Source organism: Notamacropus eugenii, chromosome 6, assembly GCF_028372415.1.
Source record: "Notamacropus eugenii isolate mMacEug1 chromosome 6, mMacEug1.pri_v2, whole genome shotgun sequence".
In the NCBI taxonomy this organism is placed as follows: domain Eukaryota; kingdom Metazoa; phylum Chordata; class Mammalia; order Diprotodontia; family Macropodidae; genus Notamacropus; species Notamacropus eugenii.
The window spans coordinates 5,729,962-5,757,707 of NC_092877.1; the positions used below are offsets into that span (position 1 = coordinate 5,729,962).

At 42.8% G+C, this 27,746-nt stretch overlaps 1 protein-coding gene across 4 annotated transcripts in view; it reads left to right on the top strand.

Moving 5' to 3' along the window:
• SYT13 (synaptotagmin 13) overlaps positions 1 to 25,334 on the top strand; it is a 57,844-nt gene extending 32,510 nt beyond the window's left edge. For 2 of the 4 annotated variants that reach the window (XM_072617976.1, XM_072617977.1), the window contains exons 5-6: positions 7,628 to 7,757; positions 11,939 to 25,334. In XM_072617976.1, coding sequence (XP_072474077.1) covers positions 7,628 to 7,757; positions 11,939 to 12,243 — 435 coding nt within the window. In that variant the 3' untranslated portion in view covers positions 12,244 to 25,334. The remainder of the gene's footprint in view (positions 1 to 7,627; positions 7,758 to 11,938) is intronic. The other 2 variants (XR_011968985.1, XR_011968986.1) reach the window with 2 other exon arrangements.
• Positions 25,335 to 27,746: the final 2,412 nt, after the last annotated feature.

The window sequence follows — 27,746 nt, forward strand, 5'->3', positions numbered from 1 at the left end:
GGCAAAGACACTGGAGTGATTTGCCATTTCCTTCTCCAGCTCATTGTACAGATGAGGAAACTGAGGGAAACAGGGTAAAGTGACTTCCCCAGCGTCACACAGCCAGTGTCCAAGGCCTGATTTGAACTCAGGAAAGTGAGTCTTCCTGACTGAAGGCCTGACGCTATCCACTGCACCACCTAGCTGTCCTTGGTCCCAGTCAATCCTCCATTCTCCAGTAGATTACCCTGCTATCAACTCTTCTCTTTCCAACCTTACATCTCTCCCTATCAATTAGTCCCTTCCTGCTGCTTCCATGCCTCACCAGACTCCACTTCCTCACTAACCTCAGACTCATTTATTTCTCAGCCAGATTCCTTGAAAAGGTTACATTCACTTAAAACTTCTGCTTCCTTTCTTCTTACTCTCTCAACTTTTTCCAGTTTGGTTTTCAAACTCATCACTCCATTGAAAACGATTCTCTCTCGAGAGCCCTGGGATTGCTTCATTTCCTGGCTTTTTCTCAGGCTTCATCTTTCTGAAGGATCTCTCTGCAGTATTTGACACTGTTAATGCTGCCTCCTCTTGGACACTCTATGATCTAGGTTCTTTCCTGGTTTTCCTTCTGTTGGTCTGACTGCTCCTTCTCAGTACCTTTTGCTGGCTTATCATCTACATCACACCCTTGAACTGTAAGAATCTCTTCTGGGCCTCCTGTTTCTTCAGTGTTTACACTCTACCACTTTGTGATCTCATCAGCTCCCATGGGTGTAATTATTGTCTCTTTCCTGATGCCTCCTGGATCTATCCAAGATTCAGAGCTCTTTTGTGTGTCCTTGGCTCCAGTCCCATGTCCCTCTGCACATGTAGGACAGTTTGAACTGGATGACCTGTAGACATCTCAAACTCACTGTGTCCAAACGAGAACTCAGGGTTTCCCCTCTAATTCACCCTTCTTCCAAATGTCCTCACTTCTGCCAAGATCATCCTTCTAGTCACCCAGGTTCATAACTCCAGTATCCTCCTCATTGGTACTTCCTTCACATATCCAACCACTTGCCAAATCTTGTTTTTTCCCATCTTCATGTCTCTCTTGTACATCCCCTTCTCCCTACTCACCCACTCTGTTCAGTCTCTCATTACCTCTTACCTGGACTATTGTAATAATTTTCTCTTTAATCTTCCTGCCTCAAGTCTTTCCTCATTCCAACACCTAGATATTCTATGCTTTGCATCCTAAAGTTCCTTTCAATTCTAACTTTCTACAATCAAACTAAAAAGTCTTTCCAACTGGCAGGCAATATTAACCACCACATTTACTTTTCTAGCAGATGCCTTCCCCAAATAGATGGCTGAACTTCAGGAGAGAACCAGGCACTTACACATCCCACCTCGTCCATTCTTTGTGCTTTTATAATTCCCTCATTCCCTTTTAGCTGTGAAGAATTGATCTTAGAAAGTACATCAGATTTAGAGGAAGCTGGGGCCACAGATTGAATCTGTCTTTGAAGCCAGGGATGCAATAAGTCTTTGCACTTGGGTTTTCTGGGCAATCATTGACTGAAGGCCTGGGATGGGGTGGTGGACCCACATTTTTGCTCATTAAGTTAATAAGCTATCAACATGGACATGTTCCTTAACTGTGGCTTTTGAGACTTTCCTAGTCTTCTGAAGCGCTAATATCCTGTAAAGTTGGGTAGAGGAATTGGCAGAACTACTGAGGATATCTAGTACAAATCTCACCAAATAGGACAAGTTTGGGATGGGGGAAAATGTGAAAATATGATGAGAAAGAGAGACATTGAAAGGTCTGGGTACAGGTCTCAGAGCTAGAAGAACTCCCTAAATACTCTTCATATGGTACCTGATCCCATCCTTGCTTTACCCATCTCACGTGGGGGAAGACAGCTCTCAATCTTTGATTAGACTGTCTTTAAAGATGCTTCCCCTTCTGACCTTCTATGTTTAATATTCTAAAGTTCCCTCTAGTGTTTAAGGAAACCTTAATGACCCGTGGCAGAGAAGTTATCCCCATCAGACTTCAGTGAGTTGTTGTTGTCATTTTGCCTTTTTCAGTTATTTTCAGTTGTGTCTGACTCTTTGTGACCCCATCTGGGGTTTTGCCATTTCCTTCTCCAGTTCATTTTACAGATGAGGAAACTGAGGCACACAGGGTTCAGTGACTTCTCCAAGGTCACACAGCTTATAAGTGTCTGAGAACAGATTCAAACTCAGGAAGATCAGTATTCCTGACTCCTGGCCTGGCACTCTATCTGATGTGCCACCTAGCTGCCCCTGGGACCTGATTATCCTCATGTATAAAGTAAAGCTTGAGGCAATCTGATATAGTGGAAAGATTGCTGACTTTAGCATCAGAGGCTCTGGGTTCAAATCTTGTCTCTGAAGGTTAATCGAAGGAACAGAGCATGTTTAACTTGGTTGAGAGAAGACTCCTAGGCATTCTAGCTTGTCTTCAGGTATCCAAAAGGCAGCCATGTGGACAAGGGACTACACTTGCTCTGCCTGGTCTCGGAAATCAGAACTAAGAGCCATGGGAGGAAGATGAAAAGAGGCATGTTCAGGCCTCCTAATGGCTAACAATTTTAAGTGTCTCAAGGTGGAAAAGGCTGCTTCAAAGCATGGTGGGCCCCCTCTTTAGAAATCTTCAAGGTATGTCATGGGGATTCCTTTTGTACATGGGTTGACCTAGATGGCTGTTGAGGCCGCTTTCAAATTTCCAATCCTGGGAGCCAGTGATTTTGTGATATATCCATAAGGCTTCTGGTCTGAGTATTCACCAGAAGGGCAGGTTTAATACTGGCACGTGCATATTTTCAACACCTACCAGGAAGGTCACCTACTCCCTCTGGTGGAGTGATGCCTGGCAGGTGCCAAGAAAACAATGGCCAATCTATCAGCTGCTGCATCTCAGATAAATTACTTATCTGGGCAGAAAGGGGTTAACAGCAATACTAGTGGTAAGTGAAAGCTGTGCCCTAGTTCTACCGGAAGATGCTCAGTAAAATAGTCAGGTTTGCGTCACCAGGGACCCTGGAGAGCAACGTGCTGCTGAAATACACAGCTTGAATCATTCATTGAGATGTGGAGGAGAAGGAGAAGCGAACAGAGCAAAGAGGAAAAGGCCTGGGAAACAATAAGAAGGGGAGGTTATTTTCGTCAGCGAATCCTTTGAAGGTGGAGGCGGATGGGTCAGGCAGGTGTGGAAAACATGACGTGGTAGGGGCTTAGGAAGCAGAACTCATCAATCTCTTGAGTTTCAGTTCTGCCATTAATTAGCTGTTCCACCCAGTACAAGTAACTCTCCCTCTCTGGGACTCAGTCTCCTCATCTGTAAAATGAATGACCTCTAAATTTCTTTTTGGTGTTGATGTTATGATTATAGGATTTAGAGCTGGAAGGCACCCCAGTGCTCATCTAGCCCACCCCTGTCTCATTTTACAGATGAGGAAGCTGAGGTCTAAGTGAAGGTCCCAAGGTCGCACAGGTGTTTAGACATAAGGGTGAGGATTTGAACTTGGGTCCTCTGATTCCTAATCTAACGTCATTCTTTATACTAAAATAGATTATTTCAAATTTTAGATATCTGTCCAATCAATCAATAAACATTTATTAAGTGCTTCCTATGTGCCTAGACATGATACAATGGAAATACCCTCAAGGGGATTGTATTCTAATGGGGGAAATCAACATGTACTTAAATAAATATATATGGTACGTGTAAGTAGCTACAAAGTGGCAATGATATCTTGTTAATCAGTTGTGTACTATGTCCCAAATAAGCCTTACACTCTTAAATAATGGCCAAACTCCCTTGCCTCTCTCAAATTTAAGATCTCTTCCTGGTCACCCGACCCTTATAACAAATACACGTAGTCCAAAAAAACCACATTTCCACATCGGCCATGTCCAATAATGTATGTTTTATTATGCATTTTAAGCCCCTCAGTTGTCTGCTGGAGGTTCTTCCTCTGCAGTCCTCTGACATTGTGGCTTATCCTTGCATTGGTCTGAGTTCCAAAATCTAAGCGTAGATACCGGGGGTTTCCTCACCAGGGAGGTCCATCTCTCAGTGAAATGCATCAGTTTGTAGCCCCTCTCCTGCTAGGTGGGGCATTGGAGTGAATGAAGGATGTGCAGAAAAGATTTGAGTTTGGATTCTGTCTCAGACATTTACTCGTCATATGACCTTGGGCATGTCACTGAATCTCTCTCTGTCTGTCTCTCTCTCTGTGTCTCTCTCTCTGTGTCTCTGTCTCTGTCTCTGTCTCTCTCTGTCTCTCTCTCTGTGTCTCTCTCTCTGTCTCTCTCTCTGTCTCTGTCTCTCTCTCTGTCTCTGTCTCTGTCTCTCTCTCTCCCTCCCTCTCTCTCTGTCTCTGTCTCTGTCTCTCTCTCCCTCCCTCCCTCCCTCCCTCTCTCTCCTCTCTCTCTCTTTTCATCTGACAAATGGAGATAATAATAATAATAGCATCTTCCTCTTGGGGTTGTTTTGAAGCTCATGAGAAAATATTTGGAAAGCCCTTTGCGAACCTTTAGGCGCTGTATTGGTGTTAGCTGAGAGGTCACCCTACATTTTCGTAGGATGGACATTTCTACAGCCCTTTAAAGCTAGTCACATAGTTTTTGTAAGGACTGTCACCCAATCCTTATAGTTTCCTAGGGATGGAGGGTCTGCACCTCCATTTTGCAGATGGGGAAATTGAAGATCAAAGAGGGAAAGTGGTTTTCAGAGGCAGAAATGGATCTGCAGTTTCCGCCACTCCAAGTCTAGTATTCTATCCTCCATGTTATTATTAGACATCATTGCTTTTTGGAAAGGAAACAGCATAGTGCAGTGGAGAAAGAGGGCTTGGATCTGACCCAACCCCCCTCTGTCACTCACCAACCAGCTCTGACTTTGGACAGGTCACCTCCCTCTCTGAGCCTGGGGTTCTTTATCTGTGGAATGAGGATAACCTACCTGGAAGAGCTGTTGGGGACCCAGAAAATATGGAAGACCTGAGGGGTTTTCCCACTTCATTTTCTCCATTCCCTCCTGAAGCAGCACATCGGGAGCTTCTGTAGACCAGCAGCCACTCAGTGTGCTCTTTGTTGTTATGGTCTCCCACAAGTGGCTCATGAATGCCAATCCAAGATGCTTTTTCTTCATTTTTCTTGCTGTTGTGTCTGTATTTTCTTTCATAGAATGACTTACATGGAAATGTGTTTTGCATGACTACACATGTCTAACCTGTCACTTTGCTTAATTTCTCAATGGGAGGAGGGGAGGGAGGGAAAGAATTTGGGAGATTTGAAAGAAATTTGAAAGAAAAAAAGAATGGCAAGATTGTTCTTACATGAAAAAATTTCTTTTTGCCAAAGGTACCATGATGATGGTAAGAGTTGGGTTGATCTTGGACTATTTAATAAATAAACATATGTTATCTCAAAAAAAAAAAAGAAAAAAAAAGGAAGCATAGAGTCCTAAAGTCAGGAGGACCTGAGTTCAAATTCATCCTCAGACAATTACTAGCTGTGTGACCCTGGGCAAGTCACTTAACTCTGACTGCCTCAAAAAAAAAAACAAAACCCAAACAGCACAATATTATCCCTGTGCTTGATAAAAATGACTCAGTTGCATTATCTGAATTTCATTTTTCTATGTTCAATTTATGGAAAAAAACAAGCATTATCTTCACATAGTACAATAAAGAAAATGATTGCACACGAAACTGCAAATCCTATGCACCACTTGCTGCTCTTTTCAAATACACAACAAAATTATGATGTGAATTTCTTTTCTTCTCTCCCCAGATGACTACCACAAATATAGATATAGATATAAATGATTAATTAAATTATTCCATACATCTATTGGCCAGCTCTTTCTCTGGAGAAAGATAGCATCTTTCTTCATTTGTCCTTTATATTTAATTCAGATATTTATAATAGATAAAATAGCTTATTCACCCAGTCATTCTTAAAGCAATACAGCTGTTACTGTATACAGTGTTCTTTTGTTTCTGCTTCCTTTGATGCAAGTCTTTCCATGTTTTTCTAAGATCATGGGGCTCATCATTTCTTACAGCACAGCAGTATTCCCTCGCAATCATATACCACAACTTCAGCCATTCCCCCATTATTTGTCCTTCTACTTTTCTCTTCTCTCCTTCTCCCATGGACTATGATGCCATGGGGCTTTAGAGTGCGAAGTCTCTCCTTTGACTTCACCCCACATCCCTAGTTGCCTACTGGACATTTTAATGGGTATCTTGGAGATGCTTCACGCTCAACAGATGTAAAGAGCTCCCTTCTGTTCCTCCCCTCTTTCAAACTTCCCTTTTTCTGCTGAAGACATCACCACTCTTCCAAGTTCTAGGTTCATGCCCTTGCTGTTGTGCTCAGCTCTTCCTGCTCCCTCACCTCATGCAGCCAATCAGTTTCTTTCTCTCTGCCTGTCACACACAATTTCTTCCCCATGCTTATGCAGCCGCCATCTTAGTTTGGGTCCTCATCACTGGTGGCCTGGATTATCACAACAGTCTCCTCCTTGGTCTTTCTGCCTCAGGTCTCCCCACTCCATTCCATCCTCAATACTACTGAAAGTGATTTTCCTTAAGCACAGATTCTACCATGTCACACCCCTACTTAATAGAATTCCCTTTTCCTCTAGGAATATAAATTCCTATATTCAAAAAATATATAATCTCCTCTGTTTAGCTTTTGAAGTCCTTTATAACCTGGTCCCAACCTATCTTTCCAGGCCCATTGGAAATTACTTCCCTCTTACACTCTGTGATGGAACCAAACCAATCTCATTCCCTGTTTGTCACACAGGAAGGCCTTTGAATTGGCCCATTCCCCCATTCCAGGAATGCACTCCTTCCTCACCTCTGTCTTTTAATGATCCTCTCTTCCTTTAAAATATGTTCAAGCACAACCTTTTACTCGAAGTCTTTCCTGGTTCCCTCAACTGCTAATGCTCTCCCTTCTTCATTACCTTGTATTTAGTGACTTTCTATTTATTCTCTTTCTTTTTCCCCATGTGTACTCATACAGCATATCCCCAAAGTCTCGATGTCCATAAAATTTTACTAGCTTAAAATGCACTAAGACTTTTGGGATGCCCTATGTATGCCCCTGTTGTCTCCTTCTTTAGGATGTGAGCTCCTTCTGAGTAGGGATTGCCCTCAACTATTGTCTTTGACCCTCCAGTGCAGAGGTGCTTATAGCATGTATATAGTATATAATAGGTGCTTAATAATTGCTTGCTTGACCTCAGTTTGAATCTTGACTCTTCTGTTCCTAACTCTGACCAAGTCACTTCTCAATTTTTACATAATGGCTTTGAAACCTTGGAGGCAGAAGAACCTTTGAGATGATTTAGCTCACACCTCCCACAGACCCATTTTGCAGATGAGGAACTAGGACCAGATTGATAGGGGAAGTCATGTGTCCAAGGTCACACAAAAAATACTTATCAGAACTGGGTCTTAAATGCAATTTTTTTTTGATCCAGTGCTCTTTCTGCTAATTTGTCTTGATTGTCCACCAGACTTCATAATAGCTAATTGACCCCAACTCTACCTTCTTCAGATGGAAGCTGACTCAGAGTCAACCCTTTTTCTTGGGTCTCCTCTTTCCTTCCCAGGCCCTGGCCACTGGTTCTGGAGAAGTCCTCCTCTCCATCAGCTACCTACCAGCAGCCAACCGACTCCTTGTGGTCCTGATCAAAGCGAAGAATCTGCATTCCAACCAATCCAAAGATGTCCTAGGGAAGGGTGAGTGGGGCTACATTGGGAGCCATGGGTAGTGCCTCTCCTTTAGCCCCAGGGGACATGTGTGAAGAGACCCATGAAGAGATAGGTATGTGGCACAATAGGATTTGGACTCAGAAGACTTGGGTTTGAATGCCAGTTCTACCAATAGCTATGCATGTGGTTTGGAGAAATTCATTTATCTCTCAGTTTCCTCATTTGTAAGATGAAGGGGTTGGTTTAGATCAGCAGTTTTCAAATTTTTTTGTCATAGGCAGGTAATTTAGTGGATAGACAGCTGAGCCTACTTCAGGAAGACCTGAATTTAAATCCAGTTTCAGACACTTACCAGCTGTGTGACCCAAGTTACTTACTCTGCCTCAGTTTCCTCAACTGTTAAACGGAGATAATAATAGTATCTACTTCCTGGGGATGATTTGAGGACCAAATGACATAATATTTGTAAACTTGGCACAGGGCCTGCCACATAGTAGGCCCTTATTAGACTCTTGTTTCCTTCCCCTGCCTTCTCAGGACCCCTTGGCACTCTGATAAATTATTCAAGACTGGCCCCTCCCCTCTAAAGCTTTTGTTTATGTATCTATCTATATTTACCATTTTAGAAATGAATATTTATTAATATTATTACAAAAAGAGTTTTAATCTCATGGACTCCCTGGAAAAGTCTTGGGGGCCCCACAGGTCCCTGATCATACTTTGAGAGCTGCTGGTCCAGAGGATCTCTACGTTTTCTTCCAGTTCTAAGTCCATGGGCCCAACTTGTTGCCTGTGAGAACATGGGCAATTCCCTTTCCCAGGTGGTACAGTGGATAGACTTGAGATTAGGAAGTACCGAAACCAAATCCTGCCCCAGATACCTGCTAACTGTATGACTGGGGCCAAGTCACTTCACCTTTCTCTGCCTCAGTTTCCTCATCTATGAGATGATATTGGACTTGATGGTTTCTAAGATCCTATGATCCTGGGACTCTTTTTTTCTTTTAATTGTGGGTAAGCTGAGTCATAGGGTGATGAAATGACTTATCTAGGGTCACACAGCTAGGAAGAGTCCCAGAGATTATTTGAATTCAGGTCTTCTTGATTCCAAGTTCAGCCATCTGGCCACTATACTGGAACACCACCACTGTCTAGCTTCAATCTTCCTTTTTTTCAGAATCTGCCAATTCTCCACCTTCACACCAGCTGAGTGTGTGTGATGGCAGAAGGTGTGTGGGGGCTAGTTGATGGAGCCTGTGGCTCAGAGAATCTGTTTTTGCACCAGAATGCCTACCCAAATGGCCTCCTTTCAGGGCCCAGGACCCTGACACTTTCCATACTCGATTAGAATCTTAGAATGTCTGAGAGAAATCACCTTACCATTGATACCAGTGTGGCCTCATGGGCTGACGATGTAGGCTCAGGAGGCCAGGACCATAGAACTGAGAGCAAGAGAGGCCTCAGAGGCCACTGATTTCCACTCCCTCATTTTACAAAAGAGAAAACTGAGGCCCAAGGACAAGTGACTCTTCTAAGGTCACATCTAATAAAAAACAGAGCCCAGTTGAGCCCAAGTTTCCTGTCTCTCACCTCATGGATTTTCTTACTAAACCACACACACCAAGAGGACAGAAATCTCTCAGTCATTGCCCCAACATCTCACTGTGCTCTCGGAATACAGAATGGTAGAACCCCGGACCTAGAAGGGACGTCAGCAGCTGCCTAGCCCAATACCTGAGCAAGAACAAATTCCCCAGCATCCGTGCTTGGAAATCTCCCTTGAGGGGCATGCCCCCACTTCCCAAGGCATGCCCCTTATCCTTGGCAACAGCTCTAATTGTTAGGAAGATTAACTGCCTGTAAGTAGCAGAATTGAGATGAGAACCCTGCTCCCATGACCCCAAGATCTTTCCATGACATCATACAACTTGCTCTGGATTCTTGGGGTCCCTTTATTGCTACAAGATGGAGATGCCAACACTTGGCTTTGGAATCCTTGAATGAATGATGCTGAATGCTTGAGAATACCAGCATCAGCCACACTGGTGGAATCTCAAGCAAGGAGACCAAATCAATCTCACCTTCTTCCTTTCCATCCCTTGCTTCTCCTTCTTTTCCTGCCTTTCTCCACTAGAATGTAATCTCCTTGAAGGTGGGGACTCTGTTTGTTTTTATTCATTGTATCCCAGCCCTTAGCATAGCACTTGGCACACAGTAGGTGCTGAACAAATGATTACTGGATTTTCTTTATAACTCACTTCAGGTCAGTTCTCTTACAGCTCCTGTCTGTCAAACATCATTGGCAAAGTGAAGCACTGAACACCCAGGGGTGATAATTATAGCAGTAAACACTGAGTTGTAATTATCCCACATTAGTTTCCATAACCCTGAGTTAATTGAAACAGGCTCTGGCTGTTAGGTTATATATGAAAATCTATTGTGGCATAATGAGAAATCCATTACATTTGGAATTAGGGGACCTGGGTTGGAAGGCTTGCTTTCTGTGACCTTGGTCAAGTCCCTTCCCCACTCTGGGGCTTAGATTCCTCACTTGGAATATGAGACAATTGAACCAGATGATCCCAAAGTCTCTTCCACTTTAAATACTAGAAATTCCTGTATTGGCCTTGGTCTTAAAATTCCTGGGAGAAGTTTCTGACAGTATATCCAGAATCTTTTCATCCTCAGGGTCAGGGCATCTACTTTTGCCCCCTTGAGTGAGATTTGGATTGGGTATGCAGCATTGAACAGTGGAAAATTTGAAGCCTGAAGAGGTTGGTTTGAAGGCTGAGAGGCAAATTGGGACAAAGGGATGAGAACTGGTTCTGGGGCTAGAGGACCTGGGTCTAAATCCTATCTCAGATTCTCACTAGCGGGTAACCTTGGCACAGTTATTGAACTGCCCTGGAACTCAGTTTCCTCATCTGTAAAATGATGGTGTTGGAATAGATGGCTGTTGGTCTGAGGTCTATGATAGGGTGACTGTGGGCAAGTAACTGCTTTTCTCAGTCTTTGTTTTTCTAGCTGTTAAGCGGAGGATAAGATGACCTCTTAGGTCTCTTGTAGCTTTAAATCTATGAGTATAGAGCCAAGCTTCATGTTTGAAAAAGTCTTTTCCAAAGAACAAGAGACAGAAGAGAGGAATTCAGGCAGACAGTCAGCCAAGAGACAAGTCATCTCAATGGACTTGGAAGGACATTGAAAACAAATGAGGAGGCTGAGCACTGGTTATTCCCAGGCCCCATTTGTACTTGGAGCACTCCTCATACCTATCCTCAGCTCCTCTCCTTTTGGTACAGAGGAAAAAGGGCTGACTCAGGATTTTAATTCTACCTCAAATGCTTACTATTGCGTGACCTTGGGCAAGGGCTTAGCACAGTACCTGGCACATAGTAAGTGCTTCATAAATCATTATTGAACTGAATTATTGAATTGAAGTCACTGCTTCCTGGGCCTCAGTTTCTGTCTCTGTAAAATGAGGGAGGTGGACTAGGCTGCCTCTGAGGCCCCTCCCAACTCTCAGTCTGTGATCCTGTCATCTCCAGTTCTCACAGTGCTCCCCTCCACTTAACAGAATCTGATTCGAACTATAGTTATTTGTGACTGTGAGTAGCCTTTTGGACCTGGGCTGGTTTTCTCTGCCTTAGGGAGGCTAGGGGTCTCCTGTCTCCAGGGTCTCGGCATATTCTTGCTGGATATCCAAAAGGCTTACCTTACTACTGTACTTCAGACCTCCTGAGCTCAAGCAATCTATTGGTTTCAGCCTTTCTCAGTAGCAGGAATTACAAGCATGTAGCACCATGCCCAGCATTCATTCCAGCTTGAAATCTATGATCCCTAAACACAAACTACTTAAAACCCTAGTAGGAGAACCTCTGTGCAATATTCTTAGGAACAGATAGATGAAGGGGCAGGAATGTATAGGCTGAAAGGTTGAGTTCCTTAGTACAAGCCCCGCGTTCTTCATTTCTATATGAAAAGAGGCTGGATCAGGTTACCCCTCAGACTTTTTCCAGCTCCCAAATTCTAGGATTCTATGGTTAGTTCCCTCTGTCCACTAACTATTGGCTTAGCTGGGACCCTGAGGAGTTGCTGAGGGGCCCCTGTGGCTCTCCTCTAGACCAGCTGGAGGGGACCAGTGTGCAGAAACTCACCAAGCTTATCTCTTTTACCCTCCCCTCTACCCCTCATGTCCCCATACTTTACAGATGTCTCCGTCAAGGTGACCTTGAAGCATCAGGCCCTGAAACTCAAGAAGAAGCAGACGAAGAGGGCCAAGCACAAGCTGAATCCAGTGTGGAATGAGATGATCATGTTTGAGGTGCCTGATGACCTCCTGCGGGCCTCCAGTGTGGAGCTAGAGATGATGGGCCAGGATGAGGCTGGCCAAAGCCATGTGCTAGGCCGCTGCAGCCTGGGCCTGCACTCATCTGGCACCCAGCGCAGCCACTGGGAAGAAATGCTCAAGAATCCACGCCGGCAGATTGCCATGTGGCACCAGCTCCAGATGTAGCCTCTGCCATGATGCCAAGGCCCCTCCTCCTTGTCTCACCCAACCTTCATCCATCTGTCTCTCTGCCTTCTCCCCGTTCCACTCTCAGTCAGGGCATGGGCTCAGGATACCATGGAAGATGTTCGGAAAGGCTGAGTCCCTATAGAATCCCTGTCACCTGTCAGAGGTCATCCCTCAAAGAGCATTTATGAAGCACCCACTAGTGCACTAAGGAAAAGGCATTTGGTTTCTGATCACAGAGCAGAAATAGGGCCTGGGTGGCCTTGCTCCTGAGTGCATTCAGTAACCTACTTGCCAAAAGGATGGGTGAGTTATAGCCCAGGTGCCTGAGACAGCCCACACACAGATGGGCAGAGAGGCCTTGGGAAAAAGACAAAGGAAAGCTTGATCTAACAAACATTTCATTATTTTTGAAATGCCTGCTCTTGAACACCATGTTCCTTTTAATTGAGTAAATAAAAGAATTGCCCTATTTTTTAAGACTTAAAAAGAACCTCCAAATGTCAACGGGGAAGGACTTTTAAGGTCCAATCTTCGCACCCCCCCCCCAAAAAAAACCCAGGAGAAACTCTATAGCACACTTGAGACAGTCATCTAAATTCATCAAGAAACATCTATTAAATGCAAGTCCACCCTCTGCTTGAATACATCCAGTGAGGGAGAGCCCAGAGGCTGGGTTTGGAGTCAGAGGGCCTGGGTTCGAATCTTGTCACTACTCCTTAGTACCTTTGTGGACTTGGGCAAGAGAGGTGAAGACCTGTCACCTCTTCTGTAAAATGAGAAAGGAGAACTAGATAATCTCTAAAATCCCTTCCAATTCCAAATCTATGATCCTAATGAGGTAATCAACTGTTTTTTTTACAATAAGTTTTATTGATTCCTTTTTGTTTTTAAATCACAGTTCTGGAAACACTTCTCTCCTGTCTCCTATGAATTCTTTCCTTTTAAATCCTGTGCCCCTGTGAATGAAAAGTTTCTAGTTCTGGTACCATCATTTTCCATGTAACTACAAGCAAGTCACATCACGCCTCTGGGTCTGATTTCTCATCTGTAAAATGGAGACACTAAGGCCTGCCTTACAGGGTGAGGAAACCCCTTTATAAGGAGTAAAGTGCCACAAAAATGTGGCACCATTATTAACTCAATTATGTAGTCCTTGAATCAAGCTTTCCTCTGCATTTTGGCAATGCACAGAAGGATCCACCCATTAGTAAATGGGCAGGTGCACGAGGCTTAGTGACATGCACACCCAATACAATGTCTGAGCTGAACCAGTCTCTTGGTTCACATTTATAAGGAGAGTGGTCTCTGGCAAATGTGATCCTCAACTTGTTGGCCAAAATGTTGGGGAGCAGGAGTGGTACAGTAGGAAGATCCTGGCATTGGAGTCAAAGGACATAGGTTCCGAACCTGCCTCTGACATTTATTGCCTATGTGACTTTGGGTGAGTCCCCTCCCAGGGTCTCAGTTTTACCATTGTAAAAATAAGGGGGCTTTCAGCACTAGATCTGAGAATCTCCTGCTTTAGCATGAGAATCTCCAAAGATCTTGCCCGACAAATAGAATATACATTGAAAGATGATACTGTTGAGTGAACAGAACACTGTGCCATGAGCCCAGGGACACCTGAGTGCTATGTGTCCCCCGCATTTGATTCACTGAGGAGCACCAAGCTACACCCTTGGTCTTTGTCTTGGTTTGGCCATATCTAAAATTGGATGAAAGATACCTGACTAGGGTGGAAGTTGTGGGGGGAAGAGATGCCCTGACAATCTTGAAGGCCTCCTGGAGAGTTGTTTTTTTAATGAGGAATCCACAGTTTTATTATTGACTTGGCTCACCATCATTCCCTTCTGGTTTTCTAGGAGGATGAATCATAAAAGCTGTTGAGGTGTGCACAGCTATGGTTCCTAGATCTGAGAGGCTGAGCTCAGGTACTCAGAAGCATCTGGATTTTGGAGTCCTATTAGTCAAATGTTGATCTTTCAGCATTTTAACAGAGTGAAAAGTAGATCCCTTGCTCCAATGGGAAGAAGAAAGTCTCGAACCTATAGAATATATGTGCTTTAAGGAACTTTAGAAAGTATAACATTAGAGTTTGAAGGGATCTTTTCATTTGGAACATAGATTTCTAGAGCCAGATGGAAACTTAGAATGTAGAACATAGAATGTCACAGCTGGAACACAAAACATAGAACATATAATGTTAAAATGAGAACCATTAGAACACAGGATGTCAGAATTGGAAGGGACTTTAGAACACAGAATGTCAGAGTTGGGAGGGGTCATAGAAAATAGATCAGACCTAAGGAAGAACCTTAGAACATAGAAGTTCAGACCCAGGAGGTACCTTAGAATATGTTGTCACAGGTGAGAGGGCCCTTAGAACACAGAATGTTAGAGCTGGGAAGTACCTTTGAACATAGAAGGTAAAATCTGGGAAGGACTTTAGAACATAGAATGTCAGAGTTGGAGGGCTCTTAGAACCTAGAATACTGCAGCTGAAGGGACTTTGGAGATAATTTACTCTATCCTTTATTGAATATATAGGGAAACTGAGTCTCCAGGAAGAGAAGAGACTTGCCTGGGTTTACAAATGGAGTGGGTATCAGAATCAGGGCTTGAAACCACACCCCTGATTCCTAGTCCCTTGTTTTCTCCTGTGTTCCAGGTGGTTGACAGGTCAGGATAGCACAGCATCCCTTCTGTAGATCACCCTTGGCATCGCCCATTAGAATTCTACTGGTGGAACTTGGAACCTTTGTTCCGTACTGCTGAAGTTTCTTGGGAGTTCTCCATTTGTCTTCTGGAATGGCAACTTGATGTGCCTGGTAAACTGGAAGGTTGGCACTGGAGAGACAGAGAGAGCCAAGGAGCTGGAGATAGGGAGGAGGAAAGATGACCTCCAAGCAGTGATCTGGGAACATTCTCTTGGTCCATAAGGCTGTGGAGTGAGAGTGGCCAGACCCTGTGTCTGGATTCCTTGTTGCTCCTTTAATCCAGACTTGTTTATTATTCTAAAAGCTCAGAGTTTATGGCCTCTTGTCTCTGCCTCACAGGTATTCTTCTTTTCCCTCCTGTTATTAAGAGAGTATGTGCCTGGCAGGGTGAAGCTCTGGGGGCAGTTCAGCCCACCCAGCAGGCCACGTTGTGGTCCCTGCCTTGACAGCAGCCTGACTAGACCTTGTTTCTTGTGGCCTGGTTGGATGAAAACTACCCAACAGGCCAGCCTGCATCTAGTTGAACTCTGTTCCCTCTCCCCTTGGATCTATGGTAGGCAGAGTATTCCAGAGCAGTGCCTGGGTGGCATGATTTCAAGGGTACAGAGAAGGCTTGATTGACCCTGAAAAGACTTCCTCTTTCTGGCTTGCTTCTGCCTGATGTTGAAGTTAGGGCTTCATTCTTTTGACTTAAGGCTTTATCATCTTGTTGAAATATAAATACAAAAGGAGGAGGTTGGATAATATTCCCCCTGCGGTCCTTTCCAGTTCTGGAACTATAACCCTATTGTCTTTGATGTCTTTTTAAAGGCTAATTTTATGACCCCATGGTCCTATGATCTCCCTGAGAGAGCTGACTTACCATTAATTCTTTATAATTCAATGTAGTTGAGTTTTTCAGATCCCTAAAGGGACCAAGTTCAGAGGAGGAAGAAAGTAGAAAGATCAGGAGGTTTCTGGGTCGCTATAGGGCAGAGGAAGGGGAAGGAATGGAAGAAAGAGGAGAAAGTGACAGGGCTTAGATGAGGAGACTGCGGATACCTAAGGCCAGTCTGTCTATGCTCACAATTTGTCTGTAGGTGCCTGTAAGCTGGTTGCTCCTTTATCCATCAGAAAGGGATTTCTACTCAAATTGAGTCTTGAAAGGACCCAGCTAAAGATGAAGGGAAGAAAGGCTATCCCAGAAACCAGGAGACCCACAGAAGTGAGTGAAGGCAACCCCATCACCAAGCTCTACTATAGATATGGCCAAGACCTAATCAAGCAGGAAGCTTCTGAGAAATAATCCTACTCATTACCTACCAGTCAGTCAGTCTACAAGCCTGAATTGGGCCCTTATGACCTGCCTGACACTGAGCTGAATTCTGGGTATACAAAGAAAAGTACCTGCCTTCAGTGAGCTCCCATTCTAATGGGGGGGGTGATCACATATAAATAACTAAGTACATTCAAAAAATATGCAGAACACAGAGAAGGTAATCTGAGAGCAGAAGGCACTGGCAGTTTGGGTTTGGCGCAGGGTTGGGGGGATGATTAGGAAAGTCCTACAGAAAATGGGATTTGAGCTGAGTCTTGAAGGAAGTGAGATGGTTAAGAAGTGGAGGTGATGAGGGAGGGCCTGTGGCCATGGGATACATGATGGGATAGGAAGAATAGCCAAGTGACCAGTGTCACAGGGTTCCTTGGCTCAGCAGATGGAGGCAAATGAAGCACATGAAGATCAGAAAGGAAGGAAGAACCAAGTTACAGAGTTTTCAATACCAAAGCAAGGATTCCAGATTGAATCCTGGGCATCACAAGGAGACTGAGTAGAGGGGTGACATGGTTAAGTCTGGGCTTTAGAAAAATCACCTTGGTAGCTAAATGGAGGATGGATTGAATTGGGGAGAGTCAAAGCAGAGAGGAAAATTAGAAGGATATTTCAGTAGTCCAGGTGAGAGGCAATGGAGACCTGACCTAGGGTGGTGGCTGGGTGACGAGAGAGAAGTACATGCACATACATACACATATACATACACATATGTGTATGTATATATGTATGTATAATCTTATGCAATACGTTATATATTATAGATGTCTGTGTATGAGAGAGAAGAAAGAAAGAAAGAAAGAAAGAAAGAAAGAGAAAAAGAAAGAAATGTGCCAGTAGAAACAAGAAGATATGTTCATGGATTGCACATTTGGGGGTGAGGGAGAATGAGTAGCTGAGGAGAACCCCAAGGTTGTGATTCTGGGTGGTTAGGAAGTTGATGGTGCCCTCAACAGTAACACGAAAGTTGGAAAGAGGGGAGAGTCAATGAGCTCCATTTTGAACACGTTGCGTTTGAGGTGCCTACAGGACATCTAGTTTGAGATGTCCAAAAGGCAGTTGGTGACACAGGATGATTGCTCAGGAGAGAGACTGGGACTGGATATATAGATCTTAGGTTCATCTATATGGAGATCATAATTGAACTCATGGAAGTTGATGAGTTTACTAAGTAAGATAAAGTAAGAGGACTCAGGATAGAACCTTTGGGCAGGCACACCCATGGTTAATGTGTGTGTGACATGAATGAAGATCCAGTAAATGAAACAGAAAAAGAGCATTCAGATATGTAAGGGGAGAACCAAGAGACAAAAATGTCACAAAAACCTAGTGAAGAGATAGTATCCTAGAGAATGTGGTCAGTAGTCTCGGATGCCGCAGAGAGGTCATGACAAAGTCCATTAGACTTGGTAATTAAGATTGCTGGTGCCTGTGGTTTTCTTGGCACCTCTCCAGCATATTTCCATGGCTCATAGGGTTTAGCACCTAAAGCGACCTTAGGATGACCTAAACCAGGCCCTTTATCTAATTGATAGATATTTTTGAGGGTCAGTCTTGCTGTCCTGTGTCTTGCTCAGATTATACCTGTAGTGTGGTGTTCAGTTCTAGGTGCCAAATTGTAGGAAGGATGTTGTTAGCTTGGAGAGTGTCCAGAGGAGAGCATTTAGGATGGTGAAAAGACTGGAAAATATTATTCAAGGATCATTTGAAGGAACTGCGGATGCTTTGCCTAGAGAAAAGAAGATTTAGAGCAGGGCTTTCAACAGTAAAAAGAATGAATCTCAAATGGTGGAGGGGCAAGTGGTAGAGTCGATATTGTGGGGCAGTAAATTGCTGGTTAAACTATATCATGAATTTTGTATTCAGTTTTGCTTTCAATGGAAATTAACAATTTATTATGTATCGAGAAAGGCAATGAGGATGGTGGAAAACTTGTGGTAGAAGGAACTGAAGGAAATAGAGATAGATAGTCTGAAGAAGAGAAGCCTTGGTGGGAGTGGGAAGGATTGGATAGCCACTTTTGGATGGAAGTTCCATCTGTGTGACATTGTGCGACTTGCTAAATTTCTCTAGGCCTCAAGTTCCCTTATCTAGAAAAGGAGATGACCAAATTAACTGATCTTTAAGATTCCTTGCAGTCGTAGGTTCTATCACTATGAAATAAAATCGATGAGGGAGAAAGACCACAAATGCCATCTGCCTGGCATAAGACGGATGACATTTATCCTTATCCTTAAGCTAGAGCTCTGAACATAGAATGCCAGGGCTGGAGTGGATCTTAAAACAATGATACGGGCAGAAGGAACCTTAGAATAAAGGGATTCTGAATGTCAAAGTTGAAAGAAACTTTTTAAAATACGAAAGAAAATGCCAGCCCTGGAAACTGAATATAGGAGATGGAGGTGAGCCTAGAACATGGAATGTCACAATGTAAAATGTCACAGCGGGGAGGGGCCTGAAAACATAGAACATGACACGCCAAGACCAAGAGGGACTTTAGGACACAGAAAAAAAAAGGTCAGATCTCAAAAAATACAGTATTAGAAGTGAAGGAGGGGCTTAGGATATAAAACATGGAATGTCAAAACCAGGAGGGACTTTAGGACACAGAAAACAGAATATTAGAAATGGAGAAGGAGCTTAGAACATAGAACATGGGATGTTAAAACCAAGAGGGACATCAGAACACAGAAAACAAAATGCCAGATCTCAAAAAAATAGAATATTAGAAATGGAGGAATTTAGGACATAGAACATTGGATGTCAAAACTGGAAGGGATTTTAGAAAAAAGAATGTCAGATCTAGAAGGGGCCCTAAAAATAGAATATTAGAAATGAATGAGGAGTTTAAGAAGATAAGATGTCAGTGGGAGGAAGGACCTTAGAACATGGAATGTCAGAGCAGAATGGGATCTTAGACCATTGTATGTTAACACTGGAAAGGACTTAGAACACAGCCCATGGTCAGAGCTTAATATTCTGAGTACCTTGACAGGTATTCATATCTTTAGATCATGAGTTGTGGATAAACGTTGTGGGACTTATTTCAGAATGTCTTCTGACTTAAATTCTACTCAGCAAACATTTACTAGTTAGTCAACCAGAATTTATCAAACACTAACTATGTGCCAGACATTGGGCTAAGTGCCAAAGGCAAAAAATAAGAAAAAGAAAAAAAAGAAAGGCAAACATAGTCTCTACCCTGAAGGAGCATGTATTCTGATGGGGGAGACATCATGTAACTTAACTAGATACGTACAAGATATAGGCAGAATTGATGGAAGGCAACTTCAGAGAGAAGGCAGCACAGCTGAGGGAATTGAGAAAGGCTCCTTGCGCAAGCTAGGATTTGAGCTGAATCTAGCCAAGGAAGTTAGAAGGCAGAGAGGAGAGAGAGCATTCTAGATATGGAGGTCAACCAAGGTAATGACACTTAAGGTGCAAAGTGGAGCAGCTAGGTGGTGCCATAGTGCATAGAACTCCAGATCTGGAGTCTGGAAGACTCATCTTCCTGAGTTCAAATCTAGCCTCTGATACTTATTAGCTATGTGACCCTGGGCAAATCATTTAACGCTGTTTATCTCAGTTTCCCCATTTGTAAAATAAGTTGCAGAAGGAAATTGCAAACCACTCCAGTATCTTTGCCAAGAAAACCTCAGATGGGGTCACCAAGAGTTGGGTATGATTGAAACAACTAAACAACACGTGCTAAGACCTGTTCTAGGCGCAGAGGGTAAAAGGTTAAAATAGAGGCTAAGTGGCCCTCTCAATACTCGTTTTTACATATTAATATGTGCCAAATCCCCTTCACTCACAGTTGCATTGAGCAATAGTTCAGTGACTCAAAGCAAAGCCCTGGTGTATATGTTATTACCATGTAAGTGGCTTTGGGTATCCATTTTAACTAATCCAGCTGCGGGCTCTGATATAACTTAAACATACTGGCTATTTTCAGATCAAGACTGGAATTAGGTTTATAGACATAATAACTTTTAGGTAAGCTTTCTAGGTAATACAAGTAGGTTCATGGGATCTTAAAACTGAAATAGAATGTTATCTCACCCCATGAAGTAATTCTCAATATGACAGTCTGTGCTTGCATACTTCCAGTGATAAGGAGCTCATTACCCACATAAGGAAGCCCATTCCATCGTTGATCTAGTTTTTAGAAAGTTATTTTCTGTCTACTGAGCCAAAATCTGTCTCCCTGAAATTCCTCCTCATTGCTACTGGTTGTGCTGTCTCCAGTCTTATACTCTTCTACATGACAAAACTTCAGAATTGGAAAATATTAACCTCATCCCTCATCCCCTCTCCAACTTCTCTCCTCCAAACTAAAAATCTCCAGTTCCTTCAATCATAAAATCTCATGTTTATATAACTCATTAAACTTTGCTAGGTGCTTTCCCCACAATAAGTAGCAGTTAGTGAGGAGGTAATTAGTGAAAATATTATTATCTTGATTTTACAGATGAGTAAGCTGAGCCCCAGAGAGCTTAAGCAACTTACCCAAGGTTACATAACTAGAAAATAGTAGAACCTGTGTTTTGAGAGACAATGCTATTATCACTAAGCTAGTCTTTTCCCCACATGTTTTCCACCATCCTGGTGTCCCTCTTTAGGACACACTGGTATATCAACACCCCCTTTAAAATCTGGTGCCCAGAACTACCCACAAACCCACAAGAGGGGCCTGACTAGCCCTTTGGGATGCTGAAATATCAAATCCACCACCTGCTACTCCACTATTAGAGATACATCCCTTTGGGCTTGAAGTCTTTTCAATCTTTCAGAATCTTTTCTCCATTCAAAATGTAAATTCCTTGCAATGGGTCACATCTTAACCCTTTATCAGAGAATATCTTGGTCAACCTTCACTAGCTTGTTGGGGGCTGATGGGGAGAGAACCCTGGCCCTGACTTTAGAGGACCTCATTTCAAATCCTGTCTCTGAAGTTTATTATTTGTGTGACCTGGGGAAGTCATTGAACACAATTGACTGAGCCTCAGTTTCCTTCTTAGTAAAAAGAGGGGATTGGATTAGACTATGTCCTTTGATGATGGTCCTTTTAGTTCCATGATCCTCTAATAAGGACTGGCAGAGATGTGGGGGTGGGAGGAGATAGGGTTCTAGGAAGGAAGAATTGGGTCTTGATGGGACAAAGGGAGGACATAGTGTGGTATACTTGTCTTAGAGTTTGGAGATTGGTCAGACTATTGAATCAGGTTTAATAAGATGACCTTTAATAGGCATAAATATCAAGTTTTATACTTGGGTTTTTAAAAAGAACTTTACACATACTTTACACATCTGAAGAAGATCCATGGGTCTTAATAGCCAGTTAGTTTAATAAGTCAACAGTATAATTTGGCAGCCAAGAAAGTTACAGTGTTAGGCCACGTTGAGAGGTCTAGAATTCAGGATTAAGAAGGTGAGAGTTATTGTGTTCAGTTCTAGGTATACATTTTAGGAACTATATTGATAACCTAGAAATAGCCCAGAGGAGGGCAAACAGCATGGGAAAGGGTGTTGAGACTGACAACATTAGATGTATAAGCTAAAGAAAACTTGGGGGCAGGGCGGTGATATGCTGGTAAATGTTTAGCATCTGGTTTTCTGGAAAAGAAAAAGCATGCATGACATGTCTTTAAATTTAATCGGCATTACTAACATTTTCCTCATCACTTTTGTAAGTCTAGACGATCAATGAAATGATAAATCAAGTCATGATTTGCAGCATTTGTGATTTCTGAGGTGCAAAATCCTTACGAAGAAAATGTAACCGTTCGCTCTTGTGAGCTGGTGTGAGTTGGCCCCAGCACATCCCTATACAATAATGGATTTTAAACATTTGAAGGACAGTTAATGGAGCAGAAATTAGATGAGTCCTGCTTGGTCCTAGAGGACAGAACCAAAGACAATGGGTATAATTTGCATTTAAATTTATGCTAATTGTCAGGAAAAACTTTCTAAAAATTAGCACTATCCAAAGTAGGATGCACTATCTCAGGAAGGTGCGACATCCTCTTTCTTCACTGTCCATCTTCCAGGCATGACTGCATGACCACTCGTCAGGTGCATCATAATGGTGATTCCTGTTCACAGGTATTGTTAGGGGATAGGGACTAGACCTGTCATTTCACTGACATAGAAAACTGCCAGATGAGGAAACTCCTTTTAGGTATAAGTTGGTCCAAAAGACCTCTGAAATTGAAATTCTGTGACTGTGAAACCCAGGTCTCCTGACTCCAAGCCCAACGCTGTTTCCACTATGCCAGAAGTGTCAAACTCAAACAGAAAGGGATCCTTGCAGGTGATTTATTGGCTTAGAAAAGAACACATTAACATTGTCTATGCTGTATTGTATTTCTATTTATTTTGTTAAACATGTCCCAATTATAGTTTTATCTCGTTATATTGCTCTCAAAGTTTATGGGCGAAGCCATCTTTTCACTATTTTATGTGCCCTTGTACCAGGAGATCTGAGGTCCTTTTGAGTCCAGCTTATCTTTGCTCCATTTTTAAGGTCATTTTCAGGATTCATGTAGGAGGTTTGCTAAGACATTTGACCTGGACTCTTAAGGAAGTAATCTGCCAGCCGTGACTCATTGCTTATGACTTCTCATATCATTTTGGTGAACATATTTGCTTTCATATACTAGGAGTTGAGACACTGAAGCAGGACCAGCAGTGTGGCCCCTGAAATTTCTGACAAAAGCTATCACATTCAGGAGCTATTCCTTAAATCATGGTCTTCTTACCCGGCAATGCTCGTGGGTATGTTGGGCTACGGGGACTTTCGTAGCTCTACCCTTTCCCTTCCAATGAAGGTCCTGTAAGCTCTTAAATTATGCCCATTTTTGTTGCCTTCATGATTCCAAACTTATGACTCTAATAACAATGGAAAGTATTGGATGTGGTCACAGGACCTGAGTTTGAATCCATTTGGAGTTCTGTAAGAGAAAGGAGATTATGTCTTAGCTATTGTCCCCCAAGTCCAATATTCATAAACCTGATCCAGTTATAATTATCTTGATTCCATTTACCAGAGCTTAGATACAAATGCCTCTTGGTATAGTGAGTAGAATGCTGGATTGATAGAAAGACCTAGGTTCTAATTCCACCTCAGTTACTTACTAGCTGTGTAACTCCAGACAAATCATCACAGGGTCAAACAATCAACATGTATATGTTAAGCTCCCATGATTTACCAGGCTCTTTTCTAGAAAGTTACAACTTCTACTCTCAAGGAGGTTCTCAGAGCGTCATCTAGCCCAACCCCCTCATTTTAGAGGTCAAGATACTGAAATAATGGTGAAATGGCTTATCCAAGGTCACACAGCCAAACTGGCCCTGGGATTTCAGGCTCTCTCTTTCCATTATGCCACTCTGCTTTCCAATGACGTAACTTCTCTGAACCTAGTTTCCTTATCTTCAAAATGGAGAAAACAATAGCACTCTTGTTAGAATTTTGGAATGGATCAAATGAGATAATGGATTGCTTTGCAAAAATAAAGCATCTTGAAAATATGAGCTGAGAAAAAAGAAAAGGATACTAGTTTTAGAGCCAAGAAGATTTAGGTGTAAATCCCCATTTGACCACATACTGGCTGTATGGCCCTGGATAATTGACTTAACCTCTGAGTGTCTGAAGCAACTCACTGAAGCAAATAAATTGCAAAGAAGGTGCCCATCTGCACTGGCAGAAAAAGTTACTCACTTGGTGAGGGGGGGTCCCTAAACCAATGAAATCATAGATCTGGTAAAAATTGAGCTTTTTTCCCCCTAATTTTCTCACTTTGATATTTGGATATAAATGGTTCTAGATCCATCTATTATCCTCCTTTTGTTTCGTATTTGTCAGCTACTGTGCTGGTGAATGAAGTGAGTGATTCTGCAATTGAGTCAAAGTGTTGGCATCGAGGCTCATCTGTAGATGGATTACTGTTATTGCCCTTATACTATCATCGCCGTCATCATCATTATTAGAAGTCAGCTTGGTGGAGCAGAAAGAAAGTTGGCTTTGGAGTCAGTCGACCTGGGTCCAAATCTTGGAGCTGACATTTACGGGCAGGGGAGGCCTGGGGAAGTTGTCTCAACTCCAGAATCCTCCAAGTCCCTGGCATGTAAATTAGTGGCAAATGCTCCCTACCTCATGGGGTTGTTGGTTAAAAAAAACCCTTTGCAGACCTAAACATGTGATGTAAATGTGTTTTGTTACATTCATGTAATGAACAAGAAAGAACAGTCCCACCATGACTGTACCACACTGGAACTCTATTCCAGTGAATTTCCAACCTCTGATTGCTTCCCAGTTGTCCACATGTGAGAAGATTCTTTTGTGGTGTCGTCTGACCATGTATGTATTTGACTTGTTTGTGGTGGCCCCCAAATTCAAGGTAAATGGCCACATATAAAGTAAGCATATCATTCTGGGATAGACTTATGTGCATTTCACTATGGAAGAGTTTCTAAAGAATTGAATGATGGACATGCATCAGAGATGAGATAATTAAGAGGTACCAGCTCAGGCAGGGACATGATTACCACTAGAATGCAAAAGAAAATATCTGCTCCCTCAAGAGCTCAACCTGAGGTCCAGGAGGATTCATGTCTTAGACCATTATGTCACTGAATCCAAATGGATCAATCACCATTTGCTGGGTGCCTGCCATGGATAAGAGATGCTGTGTGCAGATGTATGTCTATCCCAGATGGAGACCTAGATGTGAACTCCTCAATAAAATGGCCAAAGGGAATCCCAGGAAATATTTTTCCCAGAAACGTGGTTGCTGCTGGAACTCAAGGAGTCCAGAGTATGGGAGGTGAATGAAAAGACAAATGACATTGGAGAACAGAAAATGAATCAAGAGAGTCCTAGCCCTGGTGACCCTGTGGTCCTCCTTCCTGTTGCTGTTTGGTGCTAAGTGTTTTGGTGTTTATATTTCAACCATGATCTGAAGCACAAGGAGACAGCATGGGGTTTCTGTTATTATGTGTCTGGTGTGATGGTGCCAGAGAACAGAAGAACCCTGTGTTAAATAAATAACCTTCAACTGGGAGATCTGGGTGAGAGTTTCTTTCTTTCCCAGGCTCTGATGGGGCTCTCTGTGTTTGGAACCTGTTCAATTCAGTATATTCCACAAATACTTTAGACTATTCTAATTCAATTTTATTTTATTTTCAAATGAAAATCTGCCTTCTCTGCCTCCACTTTCCCTCCCCACCCACCAGTGACAAAGCAAAACAAAACCGCTATTAGGAACATGTACCATCAAGTAAAAACAAATTCTTGCATTGGTCAGGTCCAAAGAATAAATTCAATATGAATTCTGAGACCATCACCTCTCTGTCTGGAGAGGAGAGGAACGTTTCATCATGAGTCATCTGGAACGGAGGTTGCCCATTGCGTTTATCAGAGTTCTTAAGCCTTTGCATAACAATAATATTGTACGGACAAAGTTGTCTGTAAAATATTGTTGTTACTGCATAAATTTTTCCTCTAGTCCTCACCTCACTTTGCATCAGTTCATATAAGTTGTCCCAGGTTTCTTAAACTGTCCCCTTCATCTCTTCTTATAGCACAGTAACACTGTATCACATGCAGGTGCCATAACTTGCTCAGTCTTTCCCTGGTGAATGGATACCCCTTTACTTTCCAATTTTTTGCCATCACAAAAAGAGCTCCTATAAGTATTTTTGCACATTCAGGTCCTTTGCTTCTTTCTTTGATCTCTTTGGGATATAGACCTTGTATTGATATCTCTGAGTCAAAGGGAATATACAGTTTTATTACTTTTGTAACATGGCTACAAATTGCTTTCCAGAATAGCTAGCTTGAGCAATAGTACATTAATGTACCCTGATTTCTCATGACTCCCACCCAGTATTTGTCATTTTGAGGAGGTCAATTTTGCTGATCTGATTCATACTTATTAAGTAGTTACTGTGTGCAAGGTTAGACACGTGGTAGAAAGAATACTAGAGCTGTCAGTGGAAAAATTCAGATTACAACCCAGCTTCTCACACTGACTGGTTGTTTACCGTGGGCAAGTCACAGACGTTCTGAGCCCCCGATCACTCTCTAATATTTAGTTAACTTACTGCGATGTAGTTAATAAAAGAAGACATCTCATGGTCATCTGCATACTTATCGCAGTGAAATTTAAAGCACTCAATTTAAACCAGCTCACTGGATTTACATGCCAGAGGCTGGGAGGAATCTGGAGTTGAGACAACTTGCCCATGCCTACCCTGCTGGTAAATGCCACTCCATCAGTTGTATCTACTAAGTCATACCTATTTGTGGGCTGTCCTGGGGGACCCCACTGTTGAAATCCTAAAACCTTGACTTACTGATGTATGCTTAAGTCACTGGGCTACACATTTTTTCAAGGATGGGGTCGGTGGGCAGACAACAGCACAACTTCTGATTTCAAGAGGCTCATAGTCTATTGGGGTAGAGAGGGGAAAGAGAATGACATGTGCCTGAGTTAAGTGAACAAAGTCAGAAAGTTCAAATAGAATTTGAGTAGGAAGCAATGCGGTATAGTAAAAGAACAATGGAATTTGAGCCAAGATCATAGATTTGTAAGGGACCTTAGAAGTTACTTAGTACAATCCTCTCATTTTATAGATGAAGAAGCTGAGTCCTAGGGTTATGGTTTGCCTGAGGTCGCATAGGTATCTGGGATTCACACTCAAGAGCTGTGATTCCAAGCTCACCCTTCTTTTCACCAAACCACACAGTCCTAAGTTTGAAACCTGGTGCTTCTGTTTGCTGACTTGTGTGAACTTGGGCCAATGCCTTTTCATCCTTAGGGCTCTCAGTGTCTTCCTCTGTAAAACAAGTAGGTTAAACTAGAAGATCCCTAAGGTCTAATCTGCATCCTTTGGTTCTGGGATCCCAAGAGATATATTACAAAGGGACCTTTAAGGTACTGACCAATAAAAAAATGCCAGGAAGCCACATCATCTTCTTCCTTTGGATAAAGGAGTGGAGAAGAGGGGTTGATGTCCACAAGGCCAAGGGCAAGAAGGGAACAAATGGATTCCTGAATTCCACTGGCTTTCATCCAACAGAGGTGCTCTCAAGGTGCCATCTGTGGCCAACTCCTTGGTCATGAGCCTCTCTGCACTGAATCCTCCAGGACGCCCACCTCCACCTCCAACACTTTCAGATTGGTCAGGTCTTCTAGCGCTTTCTTTCTTTTCACAAGAGAAAATATTCTGCTTTATTCTGCTTTCCAATTCTACTGTTCTTTCTCTGGATGTGGACGGCATTTTGCCTCAAGAGTCCTTTGGGAATGCTTTGGGTCCTTGCATTGCTGTGAAGGGCTAAGTCTACCAGAAAAATTCCTCGCACACTGGGCACTTGAACAAATGAGAAATGGTTTATCTGGGTCCTCAAGTGTACAATGTATACCATGATCTCCTGGTTCTACTCCTTTCACTTAGCATCAGTTCAAATAAGT